The sequence below is a fragment of the Dermochelys coriacea genome, chromosome 6 (assembly GCF_009764565.3).
Source record: "Dermochelys coriacea isolate rDerCor1 chromosome 6, rDerCor1.pri.v4, whole genome shotgun sequence".
NCBI classification, from domain to species: domain Eukaryota; kingdom Metazoa; phylum Chordata; order Testudines; family Dermochelyidae; genus Dermochelys; species Dermochelys coriacea.
The window spans coordinates 63,700,461-63,725,269 of NC_050073.1; the positions used below are offsets into that span (position 1 = coordinate 63,700,461).

The following is a 24,809-nucleotide window of genomic DNA, read 5'->3' on the forward strand; positions in this document are numbered from 1 at the left end:
GAAGTGTTGGAAGTCCTTCAACATTGCCAATTGCATCACTTATATTAAACAGGCAATAGATGCAGTCAAGCCAGAAACAGTCAATGCATGTTGGCGAAACCTATGAAAAGAATGTGTGAATGATTTTAAGGGTTTCCTGACCATTGACAAAGAAGTGAAACGCATTGTTCAGGTGGCCACGCACGTGGGTGGCAATGGCTTTGTCGACATCCTTGAGGAAGAAATTGAAGAATTAATTGAGAGCCATAGAGAAGCATTGACTAACAAAGAGTTAGAGGAACTGATAAAATCGTCTACAGAAGACGAAGATGATGATGATGAACAGGAAGAGCCAGCAAGTTGGAATCTTCATAAATTTGGTGAAGTGTTCCAAGCAACAAAACACTTGAATGATTTAATTTCTCAATACGATCCCTCGATGGATCGAAGCCTCAAAATCACACGTAGTATTACGGACGATTTGAGACCGTATCAAGAAATGTTTGAGCAGCTCAAGAGACAACAGCGACAGTTGCCGATCACCATGTTTTTCAAGGAAAAACAACCAGCAGCAGATGAGCCTATGCAATCAGCTTCTCAAGCTGAACCAGAGCCAACCACTTCGTCTACGACTCACTCTCCCTCCCCCAAGCTCTCTGTCACCTCCATCTCCTGGATTGACATCAAGCCCTGGAGACCCCCTGTAATAAACCCCCTGTAATTACCCTCTGTAATTAAAAATACAGTACTGTAAAATTATATTTTGCATATGTACTCTATTATATACTGTACATTACTGTATACATTATACATATTACTGTACAGGGTTGTATACACAAAATCATGTACAGTATACTGTACTTTATGGGCAATTTAAGGGATTTTCAAGAGTAATTTTGACTATACGCGATTTTCGCCTTACACGCTGACTTTAGAACCTAACCCCCACGTAAGATGGACTCCACCGTACCCAGATGTGACTCTCGAGCCAAAAAGTTTGTCCACCTCTGTTCTAAAATCTCCTCTATTGACACCCCAATCTGGGAGAGTTCCTCAGATTTGTCACCTAATGGGGTCGCCAGGGCTGGCTTAGACTTGCTGGGGCCAAGGGCTAAAACCAAAGCCTGAGACCCACTACCTGGGACCAAATCCCAAACCCTGGGTGGTGGGGCTCAGGTTATAGGCCATCTGCCTAGGGCTGAAGGCTTTTGGCTGCGGCTTTGCTCCCCACCAAAGGGTGTTGAGGCTTGAGTGGGCTCAGGCTTCGGTCTCCTCTCCTGGGGTCATGTAGTAATTTTTATTGTCAGAAGGGGGTCACGGTGCAATGAGGTTTGAGAACCCCTTGACTAGACCATATTTTATTTGACATATCAGAGATTCTCTGAGCCCTTCTGGAAACAAAATGGCAGCTTCAAGGGACCGACTCAAGCTGAGAGGCGTTACATGCAAAGCTTGCACAGTAAACAGTAGTATAATTATTATTAGGGTTTTTTTGCTGTCTTGATAGCACAGGATAAAATAGTGAATAGAGGGTGGAAAAAAAGCAAAATCCTCTTAAAAAATACAGAAAAAACACTAAAAGAAAAAGGAGTACTTGTGGCACCTTGGAGACTAACAAATTTATTTGAGCATAAGCTTTCGTAAGCTACAGCTCACTTCATCGGATGCATCCGATGAAGTGAGCTGTAGCTTACGAAAGCTTATGCTCAAATAAATTTGTTAGTCTCTAAGGTGCCACAAGTACTCCTTTTCTTTTTGCAAATACAGACTAACATGGCTGCTACTCTGAAACCAGACAAAACACTGGCTCTTACCTTTGAGTGCTGGCTTTCTAAGGTACCTGAAAATAAGAAGCAAGGTGATCTGAACCAGAACAGTCAGCCCAAACAGTACTCGAGCCTGAAAACAAACACAATTATTCCAATAAATCAAAACTTTAAATGTTATCTATCTTCTTAGTACAGCTGTGTGAAAGTGAGAAAAATAAATGGTTTAATTAAAACAGGTATTTTGAGATTCCAGGTGCCATCACATTTAAAGTAACAATGAGACTTCAGAAACAGGGGAACTTGAGAAAAGTCAGTAAATTCAGGTTAGTTCTGGTTTCTATCAGAAATACTTTCACAGTGAAACAACACTGACTGTGGGAATACATTTATAATAATTTGCAAAATAGTACAACAGTTGTAAGAACTACCAGTAATTAAGTTTCTGTATCAAAGCAAAATGGAAGGGGAATTTTGCAGTCGGTTTCATTGGGTTTCCAAACTATTGGGATCACACACATGCCTTGCTTTCTTCAATAAACACAAAAATAAAAATTAAATTAAAACATATTTCACATAGGAAGACACTTATCACCATATACATTTTCAGATAGCTGTAGTAAAACTACAGTTTTCTTTTAAGTGACTGTGATGAACGTCAGAGTTACAAATTTAGAGAACTAATATCAGAGTTTTGAGAAAGTCACAGGTACAACCTAAAGCTTCCTTCATATAATTCTATTAATACATATTAATCGTATGATTCCATCCTCCTGTTTATTCCAGTTCTGGTCCTTTGTAAGGGTGAAATCCTTTATCTGTTCAAGTCAATGGGATTTTCTACTTTCATGGGGCCAGGATTTCACCTTTGGTCTTTAGCTTTGCTAAAGCCAAGCACAACATGAGCAGATGATGTAAAAATTCTTCCTATAATCCTGCTAGTCCACCTCTGTAGTAATCTATTTTTACTACTCTTCTTTAAATTTAGTTTGGGCTTCACTTTTCTCCAAGCCAGACTTGGTGGCTTCATTTTTGCATAATCACACCTACAAAATACATACCTAATTCATGCACAAAACATGCATGTGTGCAAAATGGACAGCTGTGGATGCAAATGTGAGGGTTTTTTGCATGTGTAATCAATGCATGTTCATCTCTGATTGCTGCAATTTGGGAACTGAAGTCTGAAAATATCTGCAAAGTTTCTTATATGACCCCATCACTGTAGTATCTGATCAACTCAAACATTAAATAATTTATTCTCAACATGAGGTAGAAAAATGGCTCTGAAAGTCTCTAGGAGAAAGAAAGTAGGTATGACCGCTATTTTGGCTGAAAGCACCCACCAGGATGTAGTGATCTGTAAGGAGAATGAGAGATGACAAGAAGCCAAATCTGAGAGAGAGGTTTTCGTTCACAGCAAATGTATGACCTTGAGTGCTGCTCTTCCCAATGGCATCCTGGTTGGGAATAAAACAGAGAAGTAATCAGATGTAAATTGTGCCAAACAAATGTCTTTCAAACCACTTTCCAGAATAATTCAAAATTTCAGGTTAAGGCTCCTGGCTAGGATTGCTAACTTCTCTGGAAAGATCTGATTAGTATGTACACAGACTGGCAGATTGCTGTACTAAATACATATTATTGCACAGGTACATTCTTTTTAGGTGAATTATGACAATGTAGTTTTATGTTGCAAGCAAATGTTTGGCCCTGAATTTATAATCAGGAAGTGTTGCATGGGAAAGGGACCCCTTCAGAGACTCAGCAACTTGCAGAAGGGGCTACCTTCAGCCATCAGTTTTTGTTTCAACTCCGGAGACCCTCACCTCTGAAACAAGTCTAGGGGCTGTGTTGTGTTCCATTTTTTTTGATATTTTCTTTAACTAAATTGTAATTGCTGTGCTCTCATCTATAAGCCAGAGTATAGTTATACATTTTCTTCCCAGTACTGCTAGTATATTCATTCAACATAATTCCATGATTTTTATTTGTACATTTGTAGCACTGAGAACCTGTTTCCCAGGACATAATAAATAGGATATTTTTCAAATTGTCAGGAGTATGTAGTACATTTTAAAATATAGGTGTGATCACAAGGATTTAAACTTTGAACAGTCTCATAAAATTGTGAATATTAAATATTAGACAAAATTATAAGAATTCACATTTTCTCCAGCTAAATAATCAGAGTTAAAACCTGACCCCTCTGCTCCTCCACTGGGACATTAGCTTTTCAGAGTATTCAGTTACTGGATGTGTTAGTGATGTATGACTGGAGAGGACCACAAGTTCATTTTTATACAGCCCCATCCTATTAAAATGGTGGTAAATGCATATATTCGCACACTGTACTACTGGTAGATAGCCAGTCCCACTCAACCCTACTTACATGTTATCTAGTGTTTGTGCACATGTGTAATGGGGTACACAGGTCCCACACTGGCAAGGAGGAGGGTTAATGAAAGCTTGTAGACCCACTGGGCCCTACCCAACTACACTTGCAGCAGATATCAGCTGTGGAGGTGGGAGTTAAAAGGAGAAGGCCCAGCTCAGATCACAGCTGGCCAAGAAAAATAGAGTTTGGCTTGTCCCATGCTGAGGAAAGTTTAGTTTCAGCCAAGAGTCTGAGACAGCTTGCTGCCTGGACGAGTCTCCTGGTGGATGAGACGACAAGGTCCAGGGAGACTGATCAAAAGGACAGAGTGCATGAAGACAAGACATGCATAGAAGGGTGAGGTCCTGCTGACGATTCATCGGGTGGTTTTGAGTTTGAAGCATTTCTTTATTTTTGGATGCAAGTATTGTGGAAAGGGTGAGGTTCAAGTGTGTTTGTCTTAGCTGGAGGGCTAAAGCACCATTGTAGTGGGCCTCATGAGAGATGGCAACCAATTGTTGGAGGTCCTGTGACAGAGTGAGTAGTGCCCTATAGAGCCACAAGGGGCACTCTGCAAATGAGCCCTGTAACAATGGTGGCTTTCCCGCTTCATTTGAGAAGAATCAGTTCGGAAATTTTAATGCTTTCTTTAGGAAGAAAAAATAAAAGGTTAAGAACAAGCTAGACTGTCCAACATTAACAGAACAGCAAGTTGACTACAGAAAATCCTTACTGTCCTTATCTTGCTGTGTTACAGAGAAAGTTACATATATGGATGAGTACACTTACCCTAACCATTAAAATCTCAGAATCTGAAGTCTGACTCCCTTAAAGAAGAGAGTTTTCTGCCCTACAGAAATGCTGTCTGGCTAGGCAATGCATGGTCATAGTGAGATAGAAACTGACTTTCTCAATACTATTGATTTCTATGCATAAATGTATACAAAGATGGAAGAGTTTGCTCAGTTTCTATTAGAGCTTCTTAAAGGCACAGTACTAAACTACAGCTGCCAAAAGGAGAACTGTTCCTCACAATGTTATATTCAAACAACATAATGTCAGTAACGATTTGGTGTTCTGTGATATAAAAAACATGTTAGGTGTTAGCCTTTGACAAATTTTTAGATGAATTCCAAACAAACAGTTTACTACAACTTCATCTCCAAGGCCCTCGAGATTTGGATCCTTGCCCTTAGTAGGCAAGGAACTGCCTCTTTCTTAACTGTCTAAAAATTTGCTTGAAGAAACATCACATTAACATATTTATTGTCCAAGTTAGAGTGCCCCTCTTTTGAGGCAATCCTAAAATAGCACTTGTGATTTGAAAAACCTTGTTTACCAATGATCTGATCTCCCCTTGTAGCTGACATCAATACATTTTCAGTTTGAAGTTTAAATCCTTTTGTACATACCCTTAAATAAAGTCTCAATATTAGGGATTCAGACTTTTTCACTGAATAAATCTGATTTCCATTTCTGCTGCCTGGCAGACAAAACTGGAAGTATGAATATTTATTTAAACTAAACTCATCCCTACTTACATGAGGCAGTACGTTGATAGTCTAGGACAGTGGTTCTTAACCTATGTATCACTGTGGGCGGCATATGCGGCCCATAAAATGTTACTTGGGCCACAGGTTGAGAACCACAATGCCCACCACTTAACCTCCCCCCCGCACAACCTCCTATGGCCAGCGCCCTCTGCCCAGAGACCCCAACATAGAGTGGGGCCTGGAGCGGAGAGCTGGACATGAGGCAGGGACCCCAACCCCAGTCCCAACTCTGGACCCTACAGTGCAGGGCCGGGGGGGCTCAGTCAGGATTTTGACCCCGGATCCTACTGCAACCCTGGACCTCACTGGGTGGAGCAGGGTGGCAGGCGGGACCCCAGACCTCGCTGGGTGGGGCCGGGCAGCACCCGGGAGCCAGGACCCTGCCATGTAGGGCCAGACAGCAGACAGCTCCCGGGACTTTGGACTCCACCGTGCGGGGCCAGGCAGCAGCCAGGACCCCGGACCTTGCTGTATGGGGCCACGTGGTAGCCCAGAGTCCAATGAGCGGCAGCCAGCAACCCAGACCCCGGATCCTGCTGCACAGGGCCAGGGGCAGCGGGCAGCCCGGACCCAGGAGCCCACTGTGGGAGCTCGCTGTGGGGCAGGGCAGCCGGGAACACACAGCCTTTAGCACACAGCTGAACTGGGTCACAGCTGTGTGCTAATTGGGTCACATGCAAACCCGCAGGCTGAGAACTGCTGGTCAAGGCATTATAGGTTAAAGTAATGAATGCCAGTAGACAGCTCACCTGGACAGTCACATCTATGTGATGTAATCCTTCACTGTAGTTTTGAGGGTTCCACTTCAGTACGTAGAGAGGACCAGACACATGATGAGCATCCCCCAAATGAACTCCATCGATACTGACCTTCACAGAGGCGATTAAAGAAGGAGAGAAGACCAAAATTCTAAGTAGTAAAAACAAACAGGTTCATCGTGAGATTTGCAGGAAGGTCATTTGTCATTACCCCTTGGAGACAAGTCATTAGGTTATACTTCCTAATAGCTAAAAGTTCAAAGGATTAAAAAAGGGAAGAGCTGGAGTTATTGTGGGAAATCCTTGAGATATTAGATCCTGGCTGTAATTTACAAAAGAGGTGGGACACCCTCCTTAGCTATACCCCAATCATCCTCGTCAACTTACTGGGAGCCAAGAGTGAAAAGGAATGTGGCAGCCCTCTCCTAAAAAAGTGGGAACAGTCTAGGAGAAGAAGGTTTTTTTAATAGAGAAAAGAAAATCTTAACAAAACCGTTAATACACATAGTATATGTAGTTCTGCTGAATCTATATATGACATCAATTCACATGATCTCCTCAAATATCTTTTTACTGAAATAAAAATTTAACCAAAGTCTGTATTGATGTCTTACTGGTAGCACAATGCCATGCAAGAGATTCAAGTGCAATTCTCAGCCTGGATTTCTGACTCTCTATACTGGCACCCCCTAGGAGAGATGCTGTGGAAAGGAGGCTTTTTTTATTGTATTCAACTCTGTCTACAATCTACCTTTGCCAAGGTCAGATGGTGCAAAACTGGACGGTAGAATTGATAAAGTTATAAGTATGCCCAGCACCCTAACTGGAACGGACTTAGCTAGACCAGATAAAAGCAAAGGGGATCTATTTATGTCAAATATTTCATACCACAATTGGCAGACATGGGTGGACACGCACACACATGCATAGAGATTTTGCTGACATTTGTCAGTTCTTTTTAAAAGTTCTTTTTATTTTTTTCACCCAGCAGTAGAATAATTTGATTTATATAGCTCAATTTTATGAGAAACATTATACACCCAAGTATCTTAAACAAGAGGAGGCTATTTTAATGGTTTTCCCTTCAGTACTGTTGCCATTTCAATTAAAGTGTCGCAGTTTGCTTTTTCCCCCATGGTAATTTTGTACTCTAAAATCTTTCCAAGTTCTTTCATTTCTGGTAATGCAATAGGCAAAGTGGAGTAGGGCTCTCTCAAATGAAGTAGGCTATCATGCACATATGGTGAAATACAGCTGTGTTTTCCACCAGTTAATATATGAGGTACTGTAGGGATGATACTGAGTTAGTTGGATGAAAGGTTCTAACAGGATCGGATAATTGGAGGGGGGCAGGAATGGACAGCTTTGTCTGGGCATTCCTTCCTAACCAAAGAGGGCCACACATTTCTGTATGTCCTAATTCTACCTATACGTGATTTAAATAAAGAGCCAAATTCAAATATTTTTGTACTTTTAAGAGGAAACCACACTCCACCCTATCAAAGATCCTAGAGTCTAAACGTCAGATAGCTCTTCTTGTTGACTAAATCCTCTGTTTTATTTAGCTTATGAATACTGACTAAAATTACTTTCTGCTACAAAGTCTGCTTAAGTTCAATGTACAAGTTAATACTTCCTCAAGTGTTCAGACTACAATTTTCATGCAAATGTCAGAATCCTGATTCAACATGGAGATTATACTACAAGATGCACATCTCACTGGATCTCTAGTTTGTTTTTAAAATACAGATTGTAGACAAAGTTAACTGTTGAGAAGAGATTTCTTCTTCAATGATCTAGCTGAAAGTTTTCGTAAGATTGTAGTGATTTTGGCAAGGAAGCATTTGTAAACTTCTGTAAAACTATCTACTTCAAGTGCTTTCACCAAATTAAGATGAAATACAGCTTTGGAAACTTCAGCAGGTGTAACACCTTTTCATAGTTCCTATTTCTATTGCCACTTCAAAGTTAATTTTCCTATATTCTTGCCTAATATGAAGTTATAAACATTTCCATCTCTGTGTGTGCGTGCACGTGCATGTGCATGCCCCCAAGAAACCTTTAATGCCACCTGGCAAGGGGGGTTACAGGAATGTCCTGAATCTGGTTCGTACATTCTTGTTCACCAAATAATGTCATGTGAGGTGTCAAATGAAAGCCAGGATCTCAGTGAACATTAATATCATTGAGAAATGTATGTACAGATACTATGCAAAGAGTTTTAAAGTCTGTGTTAAGGCAGAGTTGATAAACAGGTTTTCTGTCAGGCAAGAGTTGTTTATTCACTTCTCTCTCTGTTGAGATGCAAATTAAGCATTTGTGGCACCTTAGAGACGAACAAATTTATTAGAGCATAAGCTTTCGTGAGCTACAGCTCACTTCATCGGATGAAAGCTTATGCTCTAATAAATTTGTTAGTCTCTAAGGTGCCACAAGTACTCCTTTTCTTTTTGCGAATACAGACTAACACGGCTGCTACTCTGAAACCTGAAATTAAGCATTGTAAACTAACACAATGAATGTCTATTTACATATAAAGTCAAAAGGGAGATGTGAAATCAACAAGGAAGCAGCACATAGGAAAAATAATCCATGGATAGTTATTCTGACTCTGAGAACAGTAAATATAAGTAGAAGGCAAAAAACCACCTCTTTATCTTGCACCTAAGAAGTAAGTACTGATTACATTTATGAAAACAGGATCTCAACCAACTTGGTTGAAATGCTGCAGAGAACTTTGGGGGTGAGGTAAACTTCTTTAGAAAGGAGGTTAGCTTGTTAAGTTTATTCTCTAGAGAGCATGTTATAATTTTGTTTTATATATAACCTTTGGTTTCCGTTATCATTACTCAATACCTCTTGAATCTTTGGTAATAAACTTATCCATGTTTTCACTATAGATATATCTCAGTGTTATGATATTTAGCAAGGTGCTGATCCTGAGTTGATTCATACAAGCTGGTATATACACTGTTCCCTTGGGGACAGCAGACCTGGTATTCCTATGAGGTTCAGTAGATAAGGGACTGGACACCACAGAGGAATGCTTCAAAGGTGCTCGAGGACTGGGGTACATCTATTGTTAACCTGCAAGGCAGAATAAGGGTTGGCATAGCCCAGAGGAGAGTGCTTGGGTGGCTAACAGACTGGTGGTGTCAGAGAGTTGACACCAAGTTAAACACAAGCAAATCTCCCTTGTGGTAGAGGCAGGGGTGGGGGGTAAACAAGGTGACTCTCAGTCTTGGGTACCCCAAGAACCGTGTGTGTGGGGGGGGGGGGAGGATAACTGGCAATTAGAGATTAAACCATTTATTTCCCCCTGCCTTTTTTTTTTTTTTGCATCCCCAAGAGGAAGCAGCAACAGGGTATACCGGATCCCCATGAGAAGGTCTCATCACTGCCCTCCTTCTAATTTCTAAAAAGGCTTCTAGGGAAGTAGATACTGAGCCACATCCTCCTCATCATTTGGGGTGTGCACACTCTCTCAGGGAACAGCTTATGAAGGTACTTACTCCCCTCAGGAGCCCCAGTTACATTATCATTTTATAACTATGGATGTTTTAAGAGAATTGTCTGTCTGTGGAGGAAGTTGGAAAGGGCATGCCCAGGAGAACAGGAATAATCAGGAAACAAACTGTATTATTCAATATTCTTATCAATCCAGCCATATTAACAATTTAAAAATAAATAAAAATAGAAATAAGTAGTAGAGGTTTAAAAATACATAAATATGGAAATAGGCAGAAGTAGAGGTTTTTTTATAATATAAAAAAAATTGAAAATAGGCAGATGCAGGCTAAAAAAACCTGATGAAAGCAGAGGCATAAACACACACAGAAACACTTAGATGAATATAAGCAAATATAAAAACTGAAATTGGTAGATGCAGTGGTATACTGAGAGATTAACAACTATTATAAAGGACTGATTATGTGCCTAGTTCTGCCTGCTTTGATCACACAAACAGTTCCATCAGCTTCAGTGGAAACACTTGCATGAGTAAAGCAAATGTAATGTGGCTCTATATAGCCTGCTTTTATCATACAATAACCTTCTAGAGAATTGGATTTGGAGAGGAATGAACATATGTTAACTTATGATACATCTACACTGAAGAAAAAAAACAACCCAAAACCCAAACATGGCAGCAAATCTCAGAGCCCAGGTCAACTGACTCAGGATCACGGGGCTTGCATTACAGGGCAAAAAATAGCAGTGTATATGTTCCTGCTCAGGCTGCAACCCAGGCTCTGAGACTTCCCTCCCGTCACCAGGTTTCAGAACCTGAAAGGGAACATCCACATTGCTATTTTTAGCCTTGTAGCATGAGCCCAAGTCAAGTGACCTGAACTCTGAGGCTCGCAACGGGTTGGTTGGTTTGTTTTTTTGCAGTGTAGACATACCCATATAGACACATCTACATTGATTTAGTCACAGAGAAACAACCAACTGCAAAAGAATTTGTTGAAAGTTTCAGGAGACCCCAGGATACCTGATGTGGGTGGAGTGAAGAATTTTCACTAGTGGTTCATGAGTAGAGCTGCTATAAAGTAACGATTTGGGGTTGGTGATGAGAACAGCTGGCCATTCCTCAAAGTTCATATCTGCAAAGCTAAGGAGGTCATGATCAAATGCAAGGATCCGATACCTGATTATAAGAAGTTAAAACAAGACAATTTTGTTAATGTGGGCTATTGTAAGGGCAGAGAATTCACAAATTGTTCCAAAGCTTTTAAATAAGACTGATGCATTTATTTTCCAATTTTTGTCTGTGTGTGTGGAATGAGTAGCAGGTGATACAGTTTTTAGACTGAGACTTTCAAATTCATTTTACTTATTGTGGAAGCACCATGTGCAGTCCCATAGTTAAGACTGAATTGAGTTTTGATCTTGTAGCAGGCATTCAACCATTTTGTTATGTATGAAGAATTATTCTTATTAATTATTTGTATTAACATAGTACTTAGAGCTCTAGTCATGGACAAGGAACCCACTGTGCTAGGCCCTGTACAACCACACTTATCCTCCCTAAAATCACAGCATTTACTTTTTGAGCACAGAATGAATTTTCTGATAATTTTCAAATCAATGGGTTAGTTTAGGATTTAACAATTAAAATGGGTCCTTTTGAGATATTTACATCCCATATCACACAGTTTCTGTCTCACAAATTATCTTAATAATAGGCGAAGGTGGATGCTTCACACTTCCGTTATAGTTAAAACTCACTGAAATTTTGTGCGTAGGCTACCTGTGAAGACTTAAACCCCCCCCACATGATTAAAGTTCATTCCTCCACCCACCCCGAGTTCCCATTCTTCATAATTGAAAGTTTCCTCTTCAGCAGTATCTGACAAACTATGTTCTACTACAGAAAATTCTATGTAAAACTGTCCCTTTCAAAACAATTGCCATCTCCTGTTGCTCTCAATGGGACGGAGGTCATAACTTGCCTACAGTTAGACACCTTTCTGAAATGGCCACAGGCTGCTCATGAGGATGGCTGCTGGCTTCACTCTCACTGGGAACAATGGTAGGCAGTGGCCATTTTGAAAGAGGACACCTTTCATTGCAACAATACAATGAGGGTAAGAACAAAAAAGAGAAAATCCATTGCGTCTTTAAAAGTTAGCTTAAATCTAATCTGAGACCACAAATACTAACATGTTTTAATTATATTGTTATTGCATGGTGTCACTACTTGACAAAGTTAAGGTTGTTTGGGCACCTTAACTGTGCATTTCCACACCTCAACATTTTCAGATTTCATTTAAAATTAACCTGATCTCTGAATTGCCTCAGTTTTATAATGATTGGGTGTTGGGATAATTACAAAATCCCTGCATGACAGGGTGTGCATCCCACAGCATCCTTGATGCGGGCCCTCATTAACCCTAACGCCAATTAGGTTACCTGGCATCACAAGCGAGAGGGAGGTCCAGGGTTAATTTAAGAGTCAAGCCCAGCTGGAGAAGGGCTGGGACAAGACTCTAAAGCCAGGTGGCTGAAAGCAGAAGGGGGCTGCAGGGGAAGGGGCTCCAGTCACTCCCTGGGATGAGCAAGGTCATCAAGGTCAAGAAGAAAGTCCAGGGGGAGAGTAAACCCTGAGATCCTGTCCTGGAGTAAGGAGTCTAGCAAGAGGCTAGGAGGGGCTGAAGTAGTCACGGGAAATAGAGTAGACTCCTGTGGTAAACCCAGAACCAGGCAAGGGAAGTGAGAAAAGCTGGGTAGGAAGGAACCCAGGGAAACACCAACAGGAATGGGGACTGAGAAGACCTGGACTGCTGCGTACAGGGTCCCTGGGCGAGAACCCAGTGTAGTAGGTGGGCCCAATTCCCATGTTAGCCACTGGTATAGCGGCAAAGAGCCCCAAGCAGGGGCTGAACACATCCAGAAAGGCATTGGACAGTGGTCCTGTTGGGTTTGTTACTTTGTAACCCTGGAAGGGGTGGACTGAATGGGGACCTGGCTGGAAGGCCAAGTTACCAGAAGAGTAAGTACTGCAGAGAAAGCAGAAGGGGCACCCCATGCTGTGAGAGCTAATTTTCCCAGATCTGGACATGAGGAGGCACACTAGCAGTGAGTGGGAATCTGTTACATCTTGTAATGTGTCTTACCCTAAATTACTTACATTTAGTTTGAATTGTAACACTGTTTTAACATAGTTTTTATTTGGGATTTTAATCCAGATTTGACCCTCAGCCTCCAGAGATTAAAGGATAGGATGCCAACCCACTAGATCACATGAATTCCTTGCAACATCTACTACATTTCAGTCTACTGATGCTATACTTATCAGTTAGACTATTTTTGTTTTTGAAGCACGCGAACAGAACAGAGCTGATGCAAAGCAATGACATTTTAAAATACCAATACTGATGTTTTAATTATAGCTCATGTAGCAATTTGTTACTGAACATACAGATAGACACTATTTAGATTTCCTGTATTCTGTTTCTAAATATACAAAATAAGGGAAATACAGTGAAGAAAAATGTTTCTTTGGCATAGTATATTATAATTATTTCAAACTGTTAGCATAGGGGAAAAATTCCCAGTGTTATATATGAAGGTATTTTTCAAAATAATTAATGATAAGAGCTAATGCAACAGCAAATGCAACATCATGTCTGCCGACCTCTCCACAAGGAATGAAAAGAAAGGGTCACCACTTCACCAGGTAGTGTTTATGTATATCATTTGCTTTTTCACTGGGGGTTTACTTACTTCCTATTTTCCATCCAATCTCCCAGCTCCAGTTCCAGAGTGCCCTGAGGATGCCGACTGTGCAGGACTGGCATCAGTCCACCCAGTGTATGAAGGTGTCCACACAAATAGGCTGTGGCAGAGCTAGTCAAAAACAATATGATTATTATTTTACTGGGAAGAAAATGCCACCTCAGGATAGCTGATTGTTGAAGTGGGGTAATGCTGGAAATATGCAGAAAGAGGAGAGAGATCTTACCTCATTACCATTCGTACTCCTGGAGATGGGGAGATGATTGTTGAAGTGGGGTAATGGCCAAACCAGATGGTTTGGTTGCTATGATGACTTTCTGTGGCCAAGGAAGATAGCTCTTCCATCTGACTCTGAAATGGCAGACAAATTGAAAAGGCGTTTCATTAGCATTCAAGCTATTTGGATCCAAGAATCAAACAACATACACCACAAATCACCTTTAAACTATAAAGAGTACTTTTTTAAATTCTTACAGAAGCATGCACATAAATGTAACTTTAAGAACTTCTGTCAATATCCCCCAATTCAAACAAAATAAAATGATCAGACATTGGAAAACAAAGCTACATAGCACTCAAAGTACTCCTTTCACTTGAGCAGTGGCAAAAGCAGCATAAAGATCTGTATGTGATTTTTTTTTCCCCAAGGAGGTTTTTGCCCATTTTTGCTTCAGGGTAAAGAAGGCATGCAAGTTGAGAGAAGTGACAGAAGTCCAGAGGAATGTACTAAAATGGTGAGAATCCTTCCTGGAGAGACACTCAAAAAGCAGTGAAGGGAAACTACACTTTCACCATTAGAACCCTCACTTGTGGAGTCCCATAAGATCAATTCTCTCTCCAGTCCTTTTCAACATCTGCACATAGCCATTAGGTGAACAGACCCTAGTGTCAGCAGTATGTAGATGACATACAGCTCTGCCTATTCTCTACACACAACCATATTGCTACTGCCAAGATGGCCCATAATATAAATGAGATCAGCTCATAGATGAAGAGCAGCTGGCTGAATCTAAGAAAGACAGAAGTGATGCTAATGGATAAAGGAAAGCATTTTGGAGAGTTTGCAGCTGCACTGCTGCTTCTGTTGGTTGAAAGTACTCACCCGCAACTGGCCAATTCACTTCATAGTTTAGGACTACACTTGGATTCCTCACTGATGCTAAAGCTCTCACACAGCAGCATCCACAAGTAATGCCTTCTATCATCTCCAATTGGCTAGGAGACTCTGATCCATCCCAACAGATGAAAAACTGGCTTTATTTATTCATATCTTTGACACCTCTCAGCTATACTACCACAATATGATATACCTAGGCACAAAACTTTCAATATTTAGGAAACTCCAACTAGTAAAGAAAGCTGCAGAGCATCTCCTTAGCAACACAGGCTACCATTATCACATCAAACCCATTCTCCACTCCATACACTAGCTTCCAATAGAATTTTGAATCAAATTAAAGGTCTTGTTCCTTATCTTCAAAGTTCTCCATAGCTTTTCTATGTGGGGAAGTGTCTTGGGAATAGGTCTGAAAGTGTGGAATGAACTTCTCCAGAAACTAAGGACTATCACTAACCTCATCACTCACCCCTCCAAGATAAATACATCGCAATACATATTTATTAAAAAAACACCCAAGTCTCTATTTGGGGAGAGAACAAAGACATGACAGCTATTAGTCACATCACTTAACGCAGTACTGGAAAGTGCTCAAATACAATGGTGATGTGTGTGGTATAAGAACCGACACAAAATAGAAGCTTTGGGTTTGGTTTGGTTTTTTAAATCTCCTTATTTTTTACCTTAGAAGTTTGAAGTCTGGTCAACTTTGGTACTGCCAGGGACCTACTATAGGGACGAAAGGGCTCAGAGAATGTGCATTGTCAGCTCTAACGCCTTAAATGAAGGGGCATAGGTGCTGAATCTTTAACAAAGACATTCTTTCTCCAAAATGTTTGACATTAGAGTTAAAATATTAAACAAAAAGTTTTAAATAGTGACTAAAATTCCTTTCCCTCAGTTGTTCAGCTTTCAATCTCTTGACTCTTGTGATAAAATTTCACAAGTTCCCCAATTATCAGAATTCAGAGAGACTTCCAGGATTGATAACACCTCAATTTCTAACATAAAAAAGTCAGAGAAAACAAAACAGGGCACAAGCCCATTGGCTTTCCCCCTTTGCAAGTGCCCTTTCAGGGAGTCCAGCCAACATATTCTTCTGCCTTCTCACCAGAAGGTAAATGTTGCAACACATGAGCGGAGAGGGGAGAATCTGAGTTATAATCATACAAAAATGGGATGAATTCTGGATGTCAAACTATGTTAGCATAACAATGCTTTAGTAGCTACAACTAATATTTCATTTGCCTTGAAGGATTTGTGTATTTTCTGCACCCATGTTAAAAACCCCAGGTGTACAATCAAGTCACTGATAAAATCATAGATACATAGCGACAGATGTCCACTGATCCTGAACTACCTATTTTTTCTCCATCCAACAGTTTTGTGCAAATGTTTGCAAATGATACTCTTCTTACTCCCATTTGCTTGCTCATAAGTAAAAGCATGCTTGATTCACAGCAGTCAAGGACAAGAGATCAGACTCGGAAATAAACAGTCTCATCTTGAATTCTGCCTGCAAAGTTACTGCATCTAGCATTAATTAGAACAAACAATAAGAACAATAATACTCTATTTTTGCACTGGTATAGCACCTTTCCTACAATTATCTCCAAGTGCTTTACAAACATTAACTTACTTAGGGTTTGTCTATACATGGAGTTATTCCAGAATAACTGAATAGTGTGTCCACTATTCTTGAATAGCTTTTCGGCTTTAAATTTAGATCCCTAAATTATTCCAGAATAACTTGCATGTGTACATGAACCCCTTAGCCTCAACACTCATTTGGGGTAGATAAATGTTAGGGAACATTTTACTCATCACTCAATGCAGTCATCTCAGGGGCAGAAGATGACATCTGTTTAACAGAACATAGCAACACTAAACAATATTTTAGGAGAATAAATGAAAAAGAATACCATATCGATCAGAAACTAGAGAGGGAATTTAGGGAACCAAAATGCAACTATTTGAACTGGAATTTGACCTAAGCATCAGGATTAATATTCCTACTCTTTCAAATATTGCCATAGCATCTTTAATGATCACAAGAAACAGGACCTCAGTTTTACATCTTATTCAAATGGTCCAAATATCTATACTTAGGATACAGACCATCTTTCACATAAGCTTCATGGACTGCAGTACCACATATTCTCAACATAATTGATGATGCTCATGCACAAATAAGAACATAAACAAAAAAGAAACAAAACACACAAGGAACATGTTTAACAAATCAAAAAGGACAGAATTGGGAAGGAAAGCATTTTTATTTTAAAGCTTCTAAGGGGCTGATACCAACATTGATGTGTAACAAAAACAAAAAACATAGGAAGTTCTTGACAGTGTCCTTAAAAAAAAAAAAAAAGGCCTCTCAATCTGCGTTTTGGTATCAGAATGACAAATTATTTCTTGCAAAAGAGAGAGAGGGAAAAACATTTTCTCCTACTTTTAGAGTATGGTGTAAGAAACATTAATTTTCTTAAGGAAAAGACAAAACAATATTAACATACAAAGACTATCTTTTAGATGAATGGTAGAGTTTGAAGTTTTGTTGTAGCTGTGTTTGACCCAGTATATAAGAGAGAAAAGTAGGTGAGGTAATATCCTTTATAGGACCTATTTCTGTTGATGAAAGACACAAGTTTTCAAGGTACACAGAGGAAGAGCTCCATGAAGCCCAAAAACTTGGCTTGTCTCTTTCATCAACAGAAGATGTTCCTATCAAAGATATTATCTCATCCACTTTGTTTCTCTCATCAGTTTGAGACATTTCTCTCTTTAAAAAACAACAAACAAATACCAAACCATATATTACAAGAAGTACCAGCAGCTTGTGAACTGGAATGCAAATTCTTCTACAGTACCATGTTTAAAATCCCAAAGAAATTGTATGGTCTCTTGGGACCTGGGCTGAGGGTGGCATCCACACAGATGAATGAATAGTTTCCAAAAGGCGTCCTGTGCACATAATGGAAAGAGCCATCCTTATGCCAGGCAGAGTATCTCCTGGCAAAACAAGATGGAAATATTGCAGTCAGAAAAGTTTAGAGCAGTGGCAAAAGAGAAAGGATATCGAACAAATGTAAGATTTCCCCATTTACCTCAACAGGAAGATGGAATTTAAGTCCACTCTAAAAATCTAACAGCATTGGAAGGTCTGTACTTCAAAGAGGACAAACATTCTGACCCATCTACCACATACTAGAATTAAAACCAGGTTAGCACTCAAATGGTTAAAACAAGGGTCAGAGTAAGTAAGATTTCCCTGTGCAAAATGGTGCTCTTTACAAATAAAGGACATGGACAAATGCAGGACATCACCAGGCAAATCAGCTGAATGACAGGGTAGCAGAGCCACTTGCAACCCTAATTAAAGGAGATGTGCAGACGAAACAAGTTGGGTTTGTATCCTGTGTTTATTTTTGGTATACAGAGAAGGCCTGAAAGGATTTTTTATTTTTTTTGGGGGGGGAGGGGGTGAAATTGTGCTTACTTCCTTAGAAATACCAGGAATGTCAAATCTTGTCTTCCACCGAATGCATCTGATGAAGTGAGCTGTAGCTCACGAAAGCTTATGCTCAAATAAATTTGTTAGTCTCTAAGGTGCCACAAGTACTCCTTTTCTTTTTGTCTTCCCTATGTTACTGGAGTTCTTTCCTGTTTTATTCTAATATGGACTATAAAAAAATGTAAGCCATTGCCTGAAAGGAATGGGTATTGGATTGTTACGTTTCAGAGTAGCAGCCGTGTTAGTCTGTATGCTCATATAAATTTGTTATGCTCAAATAAATTTGTTGGTCTCTAAGGTGCCACAAGTACTCCTTTTCTTTTTGGATTGTTAAGTGTTTTCCAAAACAAAACAAAAACAAAACAGAACACCACACAAAAACTTTTAAACAATGAATAAAAATAACTTTCCTTCTCACTCAAGTTTAATTTTCCTGGTTACTGTGCTATCATAATCCTACCAGTTCTCCAGCCACCCACAGAGTCACAGGAAAAACAAGACTTGAATTTCTTATGTAAAAAAAAGCAGATTTTTTTTTTTTAAATTTCAGACCTTATGGGAAGCTTTCCTTTTCACAAAAAGAAAAGGAGTACTTGTGGCACCTTAGAGACTAACAAATTTATTTGAGCATAAGCTTTCGTGAGCTACAGCTCACTTCATCGGATGCATTCATCGAAATGCATCCAATGAAGTGAGCTGTAGCTCACGAAAGCTTATGCTCAAATAAAAATGCATCCAATGAAGTGAGCTGTAGCTCACGAAAGCTTATGCTCAAATAAATTTGTTAGTCTCCAAGGTGCCACAAGTTCTCCTTTTCTTTTTGCAAATACAGACTAACACGGCTGCTACTCTGAAACCTTTCCTTTTCACATTACTTAATACAAGTGTTGGAATTAATTTATTTTTAAAAGAGGTTTTTAAAAATAGGGAGAGATGGAAATAAATTTTCCTGTTCAAGGCATTATACTAATTTGTCATAAAGAAATGAGGTACAGAATAAATGTTTCTTCCTGGTATACAGGTGTCCTTAACACTAGACATTACTGAGTTCTAAATAAAGATTGATGAAAGTGTCATCTTCTTGAAAGAGATTTTAGTGCTTTGCTCCATTAGGACAAGAAGTCAATCTTCCAGCCAATGGCATTTATTAAGATGCTCAAATGAAAGTTGATAAATTCTATATGACATCTAAATTATAATTGTGCAAAATTCTACAATTAGCTGAGTTTTTTGTTTTTAATTCTGGCATTTTCTAAGTCCCATAGTAGGTACAGGCTAAAGTGTCCATCAATTTAAATAAGGAATATAATTTGTTCTGTTCAATTAATGCGCCCAGAAAATGGAATTTGTAAGCTCCACCAATTAAAGTAAAAGGCCAGAAAGCTAAGGCTGAAGAGAAGAAAAAAACAATACCTTAAAAATAAGTTTACTGAGCATGTATCAGCACTGCAATTGGAATGATCATCTTCTAATACTACACAAGACTATTTTACCAAACTTATTTTTAAGGACTGCCTTAACACAGCACCTCATGAATTGCAATAAGAAAAATCTGGGAGTTTGATATCGCCACCCTAAGCAGGCTCTATTTTCACTTCCACTTAAAGTATGGTGAACAGATTTGAGTTTTACCCTCTATGTTCATGGGGCAGAGAAATAATAGGCACTGCCATTCTTGAGTTTAAAAAAAAATCACATCACTTTGCTAAATCTTTGCATTCTAAGTACAGTTGCTGCCTTTTACAATTTTAATACTGAACAGTTAACAGAAGCATGTAATGCTGAAAAAAACATACTCCCCCACCCCTCCCCTATTTTTGTTTTTAACATCCTGCAAGCTATAGTACTATAAGGTGTGCAACAAAAACAGTATTTTCTTGGAAGTGTACAGAGGCAGGGGATTCGTTTCCCTTTGACTCAGACAAAAGACCTATTCTTCTGGATCATTGCCTAGTCCTGTTTAATTTGAGGAAAATGCCTCCATAATCCTTCATTCTACTCTCCCATCTCCTCCTTCTCCCTCATTCTCCACTCCTTAAGCCTAATATTATTTAATTTGGACACCAGATGAATGAGCCTCATCCTCCAATATAACAGCCTGCCTTTTACTGATGCTTAACAGAGTTTAGGGATTTCAGTGCAGTTTTTCAGTCCAATACAGGAGGAACCAGGAGTCTCATCTTTAGGACCTGCCACAACAGCAAGATAACTAAACATAGTTACAAAAATTTACTAAAACAAAAATAATTTATATTTAAGGATGAAAAACTTTTCCTTCCCTCACTCCACCTCCAATACCGGAGCGTTTAGAAACTGACTATCTGGAATTATAATAGCACCTTTACATAATTTTATAATGATGGAGCCAAAGGAGTTTATAGTGTATGGGCCAAATTTAGTCTTGGTGTATAGCAGGTGAGGTCGGAGACATGTATGCTTAAAACATATATGGGAATATCAATCTGCTGTTAAGTGGACAAAATGCAGTTACTTAATAGGAATTTACCCAGTGCCAAAATAATTCCATAAAAACAAGTCAGCTCAAATTTAAAGAGCAGAATTCAACATCATCTCTCCTCCTCTGTGCTTTTCCAATCTCCTTCAGTAAGGATATGTCTGTGACATTGCACTCCATATGATTTTATGAAAATATGCTAAGTGTGAATATAATCTAACTGGAATACGCTTCATGCAAAAGGTCTCTCATAAGGTATCATTACAAAGCTTATAATCTACTGAGTGTGGCCATCCTCTTTTTATAAATGTATCATTCTTGTACCTGAAACTAGAAGTATGAAATATAACTCTGAGTCTTATTGTAATTATGCAAAGTGTGGGCCATTAATGGTGGTTTGGAATCTTGATGGCTCCCATTAACCAGGACAATTAACTATAGATGACTTCTGTTTACTTGCAAGCCTTCCTGAGAGTCAGGCCGGGAAGAATGAAAGCTTGGGGGTCTCACAGAACATGTGACCATATCATCTGGTACTGAAATCCATCTGAAACCAGATGCTTTTCCATTTAGAAGGTGGGATGGGGACCCAGAGAGACAAAAGATTCCCGCCTTGTGCCAAAGCTATAAAAGGGGGTGAAACAGAACAAAGGGGGCTGCAGTCATGAGAAATCCCCTAGCTACCACCTGAGCTGGAACAAGGACTGTATCAAGGGAAAGGATTGGGCCCAGACTAGAAAGGAGTCTAGTCTGTGAATGAAGCTTGTTGGAACATTTCTGAGGCTGAGATTTACCTACATTTAGTTTCTTACATGTATTGGGCTTAGACTTGCATGTTTTGTTTCATTTTGCTTGGTAACTTACTTTGTTCTGTCTTTTATTACTTGGAACCACTTAAATCCTACTTTTTATACTTAATAAGATCACTTTTTGCTTATTAATTAACTCAGAGTAAGTAAGTAATTCCTGGAGGAGCAAACAGCTGTGCATCTCTCTCTATCAGTGTTATAGTGGGTGGGAAATTTATGAGTTTACTCTATATATGCTTTATACAGAGTAAAATGGATTTATTTGGGGTTTGGATCCCATTGGGAACTGGGTATCTAGGTGCTAGAGACAGGAGCACTTCTTAAGCTGTTTTCAGTTAAGTCTGCAGCTTTTCAGAGATGTGGCCCAGACCTGGGTCTGTGTTTGCAGCAGGCTAGTGTGTCTGACTCAACAAGGCAGGGTTCTGAAATCCCAAGCTGACAGGGAAAATGGGCTCAGAAGTAGTCTCAGCACATCAGGTGGCAGTCCCAAGGGGGTTTCTGTGACCCAAGCCATCACAATGTCTTTACAGCAGAGGTAGCCTGCATGATCTGCTCTCAGTTCTGAGCAGCTGGCTTACCCCAGAGGAAAGGAGCAAGACTGCAAAGCCATACCAAAGCTACCAGGTTTCAATGGTGCTGTATCCTCTGTGTGTTTCACTAAGATTTGTGAGGACATAGCCCATGTTTTTGTGCTACAGTAAGCTCAATTGCTCTGATTCTTTCCCATTGAACTGTGGGAAAAGCTCATCTGTCCTTCTGGCATATGGGAGGAACTGTGGGAAGGCCCTGGAGGACTATCTACACTCTAGTGATTTAGCCTGTGCTCTCACTGCAAAGGAGGTGGGTTCCCAGCCCAAGTGAAATTAGAACCTGTGTTCTAACCTACATCCTCCAGCTGTTCCAGCTAGCCCAGTTGAAAGCATCACTAAATTCAGGTGAGAGATTGGTGTGTAGGACCTGGAGGCAACAGCCAGATAAGACCCCAGGCTAATTTTAGCAACAGTGAAGATCCTACCTAGGAGGCTGACAGAATCAGAGTTTAAGCACTTATGTATCTTTCATACCTCTAGCCTACGAATGCTTTGTTGTCGTCCTATTTATTAATGGAGAATGATTTTCTTCTGACTTTCATCAGTTGCTATTTATAGGGTTGTACATTTCCTGAACCATCCCACTGAAAGCTTTATACTTGAATCTCCAATTTATTCCTTAGAGTTCTCTCTTTCTCTCACCTGTGTCTATACTCATTTTCTTAACTCCCTCAGAGCTGATGAACCAGCTCAGGTAGGGTCCCTCCTGTTCTGCAGATGTAAATATTCTTGGGGATGCAAAAGGGAACACTAGAAAATGAAAAGGATGATAAGGGAATCCTTCTAAAATGCCAATGGCACACAGGTTGGTCACTCAAGTGCTCTGGGAGAGAATGAATACACGAAGTTCTGAGCACTTCCTAGTTAGGGCAAGAATTGTTACAGGCATTGCTACAGGCACAGCTATAAAACATACAGGAGGGAGAGATTAAAAGGATGGGCAAAAGATCCTCTGGCTTTCTGTACCAGCCCATTCAAATGTTATTGGCTAATAGGGGCAGATTGGGAGACTAAAACCAAACAGAGCCCTATGCTGGTAAAAAAATCAATTGGTCATGATGTGTATTTGGCAGAGGTGAGCTAAAAACAGACTATTCCCTGTCCACAGCACAATTCACTTTACTCTTGAATGTATGGACTCAGTGAGGTATTTAAAAAAAACAATACCTGTAGTAATTTTGGATGCTGTCCAAGTGTGGAATGTTGAAAGAATCTGTAGTGAAAGAGAAAGAAAAGAGACTATTCAGATGAAGCCAACTATTGCTCTGAGTCTTCTATTGCTCACTGTTGGACAGCAGTCTCAGCGGGCTTTGGCAGATTGTACTGACTGTAACTTATCTCTATTCTCATTGAAATTCATGAAGTATTGTTGCTTGCCATGTGAAATCATCTGGATCCAGTAGCCTCCTTTAGCTCTTTGTATATATGCATCTGGATATACAGATCATACCTTTGACAAGCTCAAACCACCAGTCTGGGTGATAGACTAGCATGCTAGCATTTCACCTCTGGAGACTGGTTAGGTCACCAGCAAATTTCCCTCTAAAGGCTTGTCTATACAAACACTTAGTTTATGACCATCTGGTGTGTAAATCTGCTCAGCACTAGTCTGCCATGCGCTAAGTGTCTTGTGTGGAACTGCTGCCACACACACTAATAGTTTCCCAATGTACTTTAATCTATTCCCTTTACAAAGCGTGGTAGGTCAACGCACATTCGGTGCATGGCAAAACACACAAGCATGCATGGCAAGCATACAAAGTCATGGCAACAAGGTCCAAATGGACACTTAGTCTGCAGCAGGCTAAATTTATACCCCAGTTTGCTGCAAACAACTCCTAAACTACATGCATGCCCAGCTGCAGTGCCTGCCACAGAAAGAAGCTTTCTATGCTGAGGCATCTCCCTCTTTGCCAGTGGGAGCTCTAAATGCACTGGCAGTCATATAGCCATATAAGTTGGAAGACAGCCACAAATATAGCTACCATGATGCCATATGGATACTGCTACAGGAGAAAGATGAAACTGAGCAGTTACCTCTATATTAAGTAACTGCTCCTGGAGCAGCTTCACACAGTGGAGCTTGGCCAACTATCACCAACTTGCAGGACAAGACAGTAATGCAGAACTAGGATGACCTGCAGTGGTGGCAGAAGTTCAGGATACAGAAGACTACTTTCTTAGAGATTTGTGTAGAGCTCACCACAGAGCAGCAATGGTGGAACACCAACATCAGAGTTCTCATCAGCACAGAGAAATGCATGTCTAATAGCACCTAGTAGCCCACCACCCCCAATTGCTACTGGTCAGTAGCTAATCAGTTTGGTATTGGTAGATCAATTTTCAGGATGGCTGTCATGGAGGTTTGTGCTGCTATTAAGACGGTGTGCATGACCCACATCAATGCACAGAGGCAATGCACACAAGGTTGATGGATTTGCATGACTGGGACTATGAGTTGTATAGCGGCTACTAATGTGGGATGGTCAGAAAAGGTCTATAATCTTTAGAATTCATTTCCACTTTATGCAATGAAAACAATGGGACTTTTGCTCCAAAGACTATTATGGACATTAGTAGTGTTGTGATCTCCTGTCATTCTGGGAGACACAACTTACTGAGGTTATGAAGCCTTTTACTGACACCTGA

The 24,809-nt window shown here is 40.0% G+C and overlaps 1 protein-coding gene across 9 annotated transcripts in view; it reads right to left on the reverse strand.

Moving 5' to 3' along the window:
• The window catches only part of TMEM62 (transmembrane protein 62), a 47,731-nt gene that overhangs the window by 9,725 nt on the left and 13,197 nt on the right, over positions 1-24,809 (reverse strand). For 5 of the 9 annotated variants that reach the window (XM_038407961.2, XM_043517528.1, XM_043517529.1 and 2 more), the window contains 8 exons: positions 23,328-23,373; positions 17,663-17,804; positions 13,899-14,023; positions 13,661-13,783; positions 10,926-11,081; positions 6,425-6,584; positions 3,092-3,205; positions 1,794-1,878 (listed from right to left, as the gene is read on the reverse strand). In XM_038407961.2, the coding sequence (XP_038263889.1) occupies positions 1,794-1,878; positions 3,092-3,205; positions 6,425-6,584; positions 10,926-11,081; positions 13,661-13,783; positions 13,899-14,023; positions 17,663-17,804; positions 23,328-23,373 (951 nt within the window). Of the gene's footprint in view, positions 1-1,793; positions 1,879-3,091; positions 3,206-6,424; positions 6,585-10,925; positions 11,082-13,660; positions 13,784-13,898; positions 14,024-15,472; positions 15,519-17,662; positions 17,805-22,802; positions 22,823-23,327; positions 23,374-24,809 lie in introns of those variants that run through there. The other 4 variants (XM_043517526.1, XM_043517531.1, XM_043517532.1 and 1 more) reach the window with 4 other exon arrangements.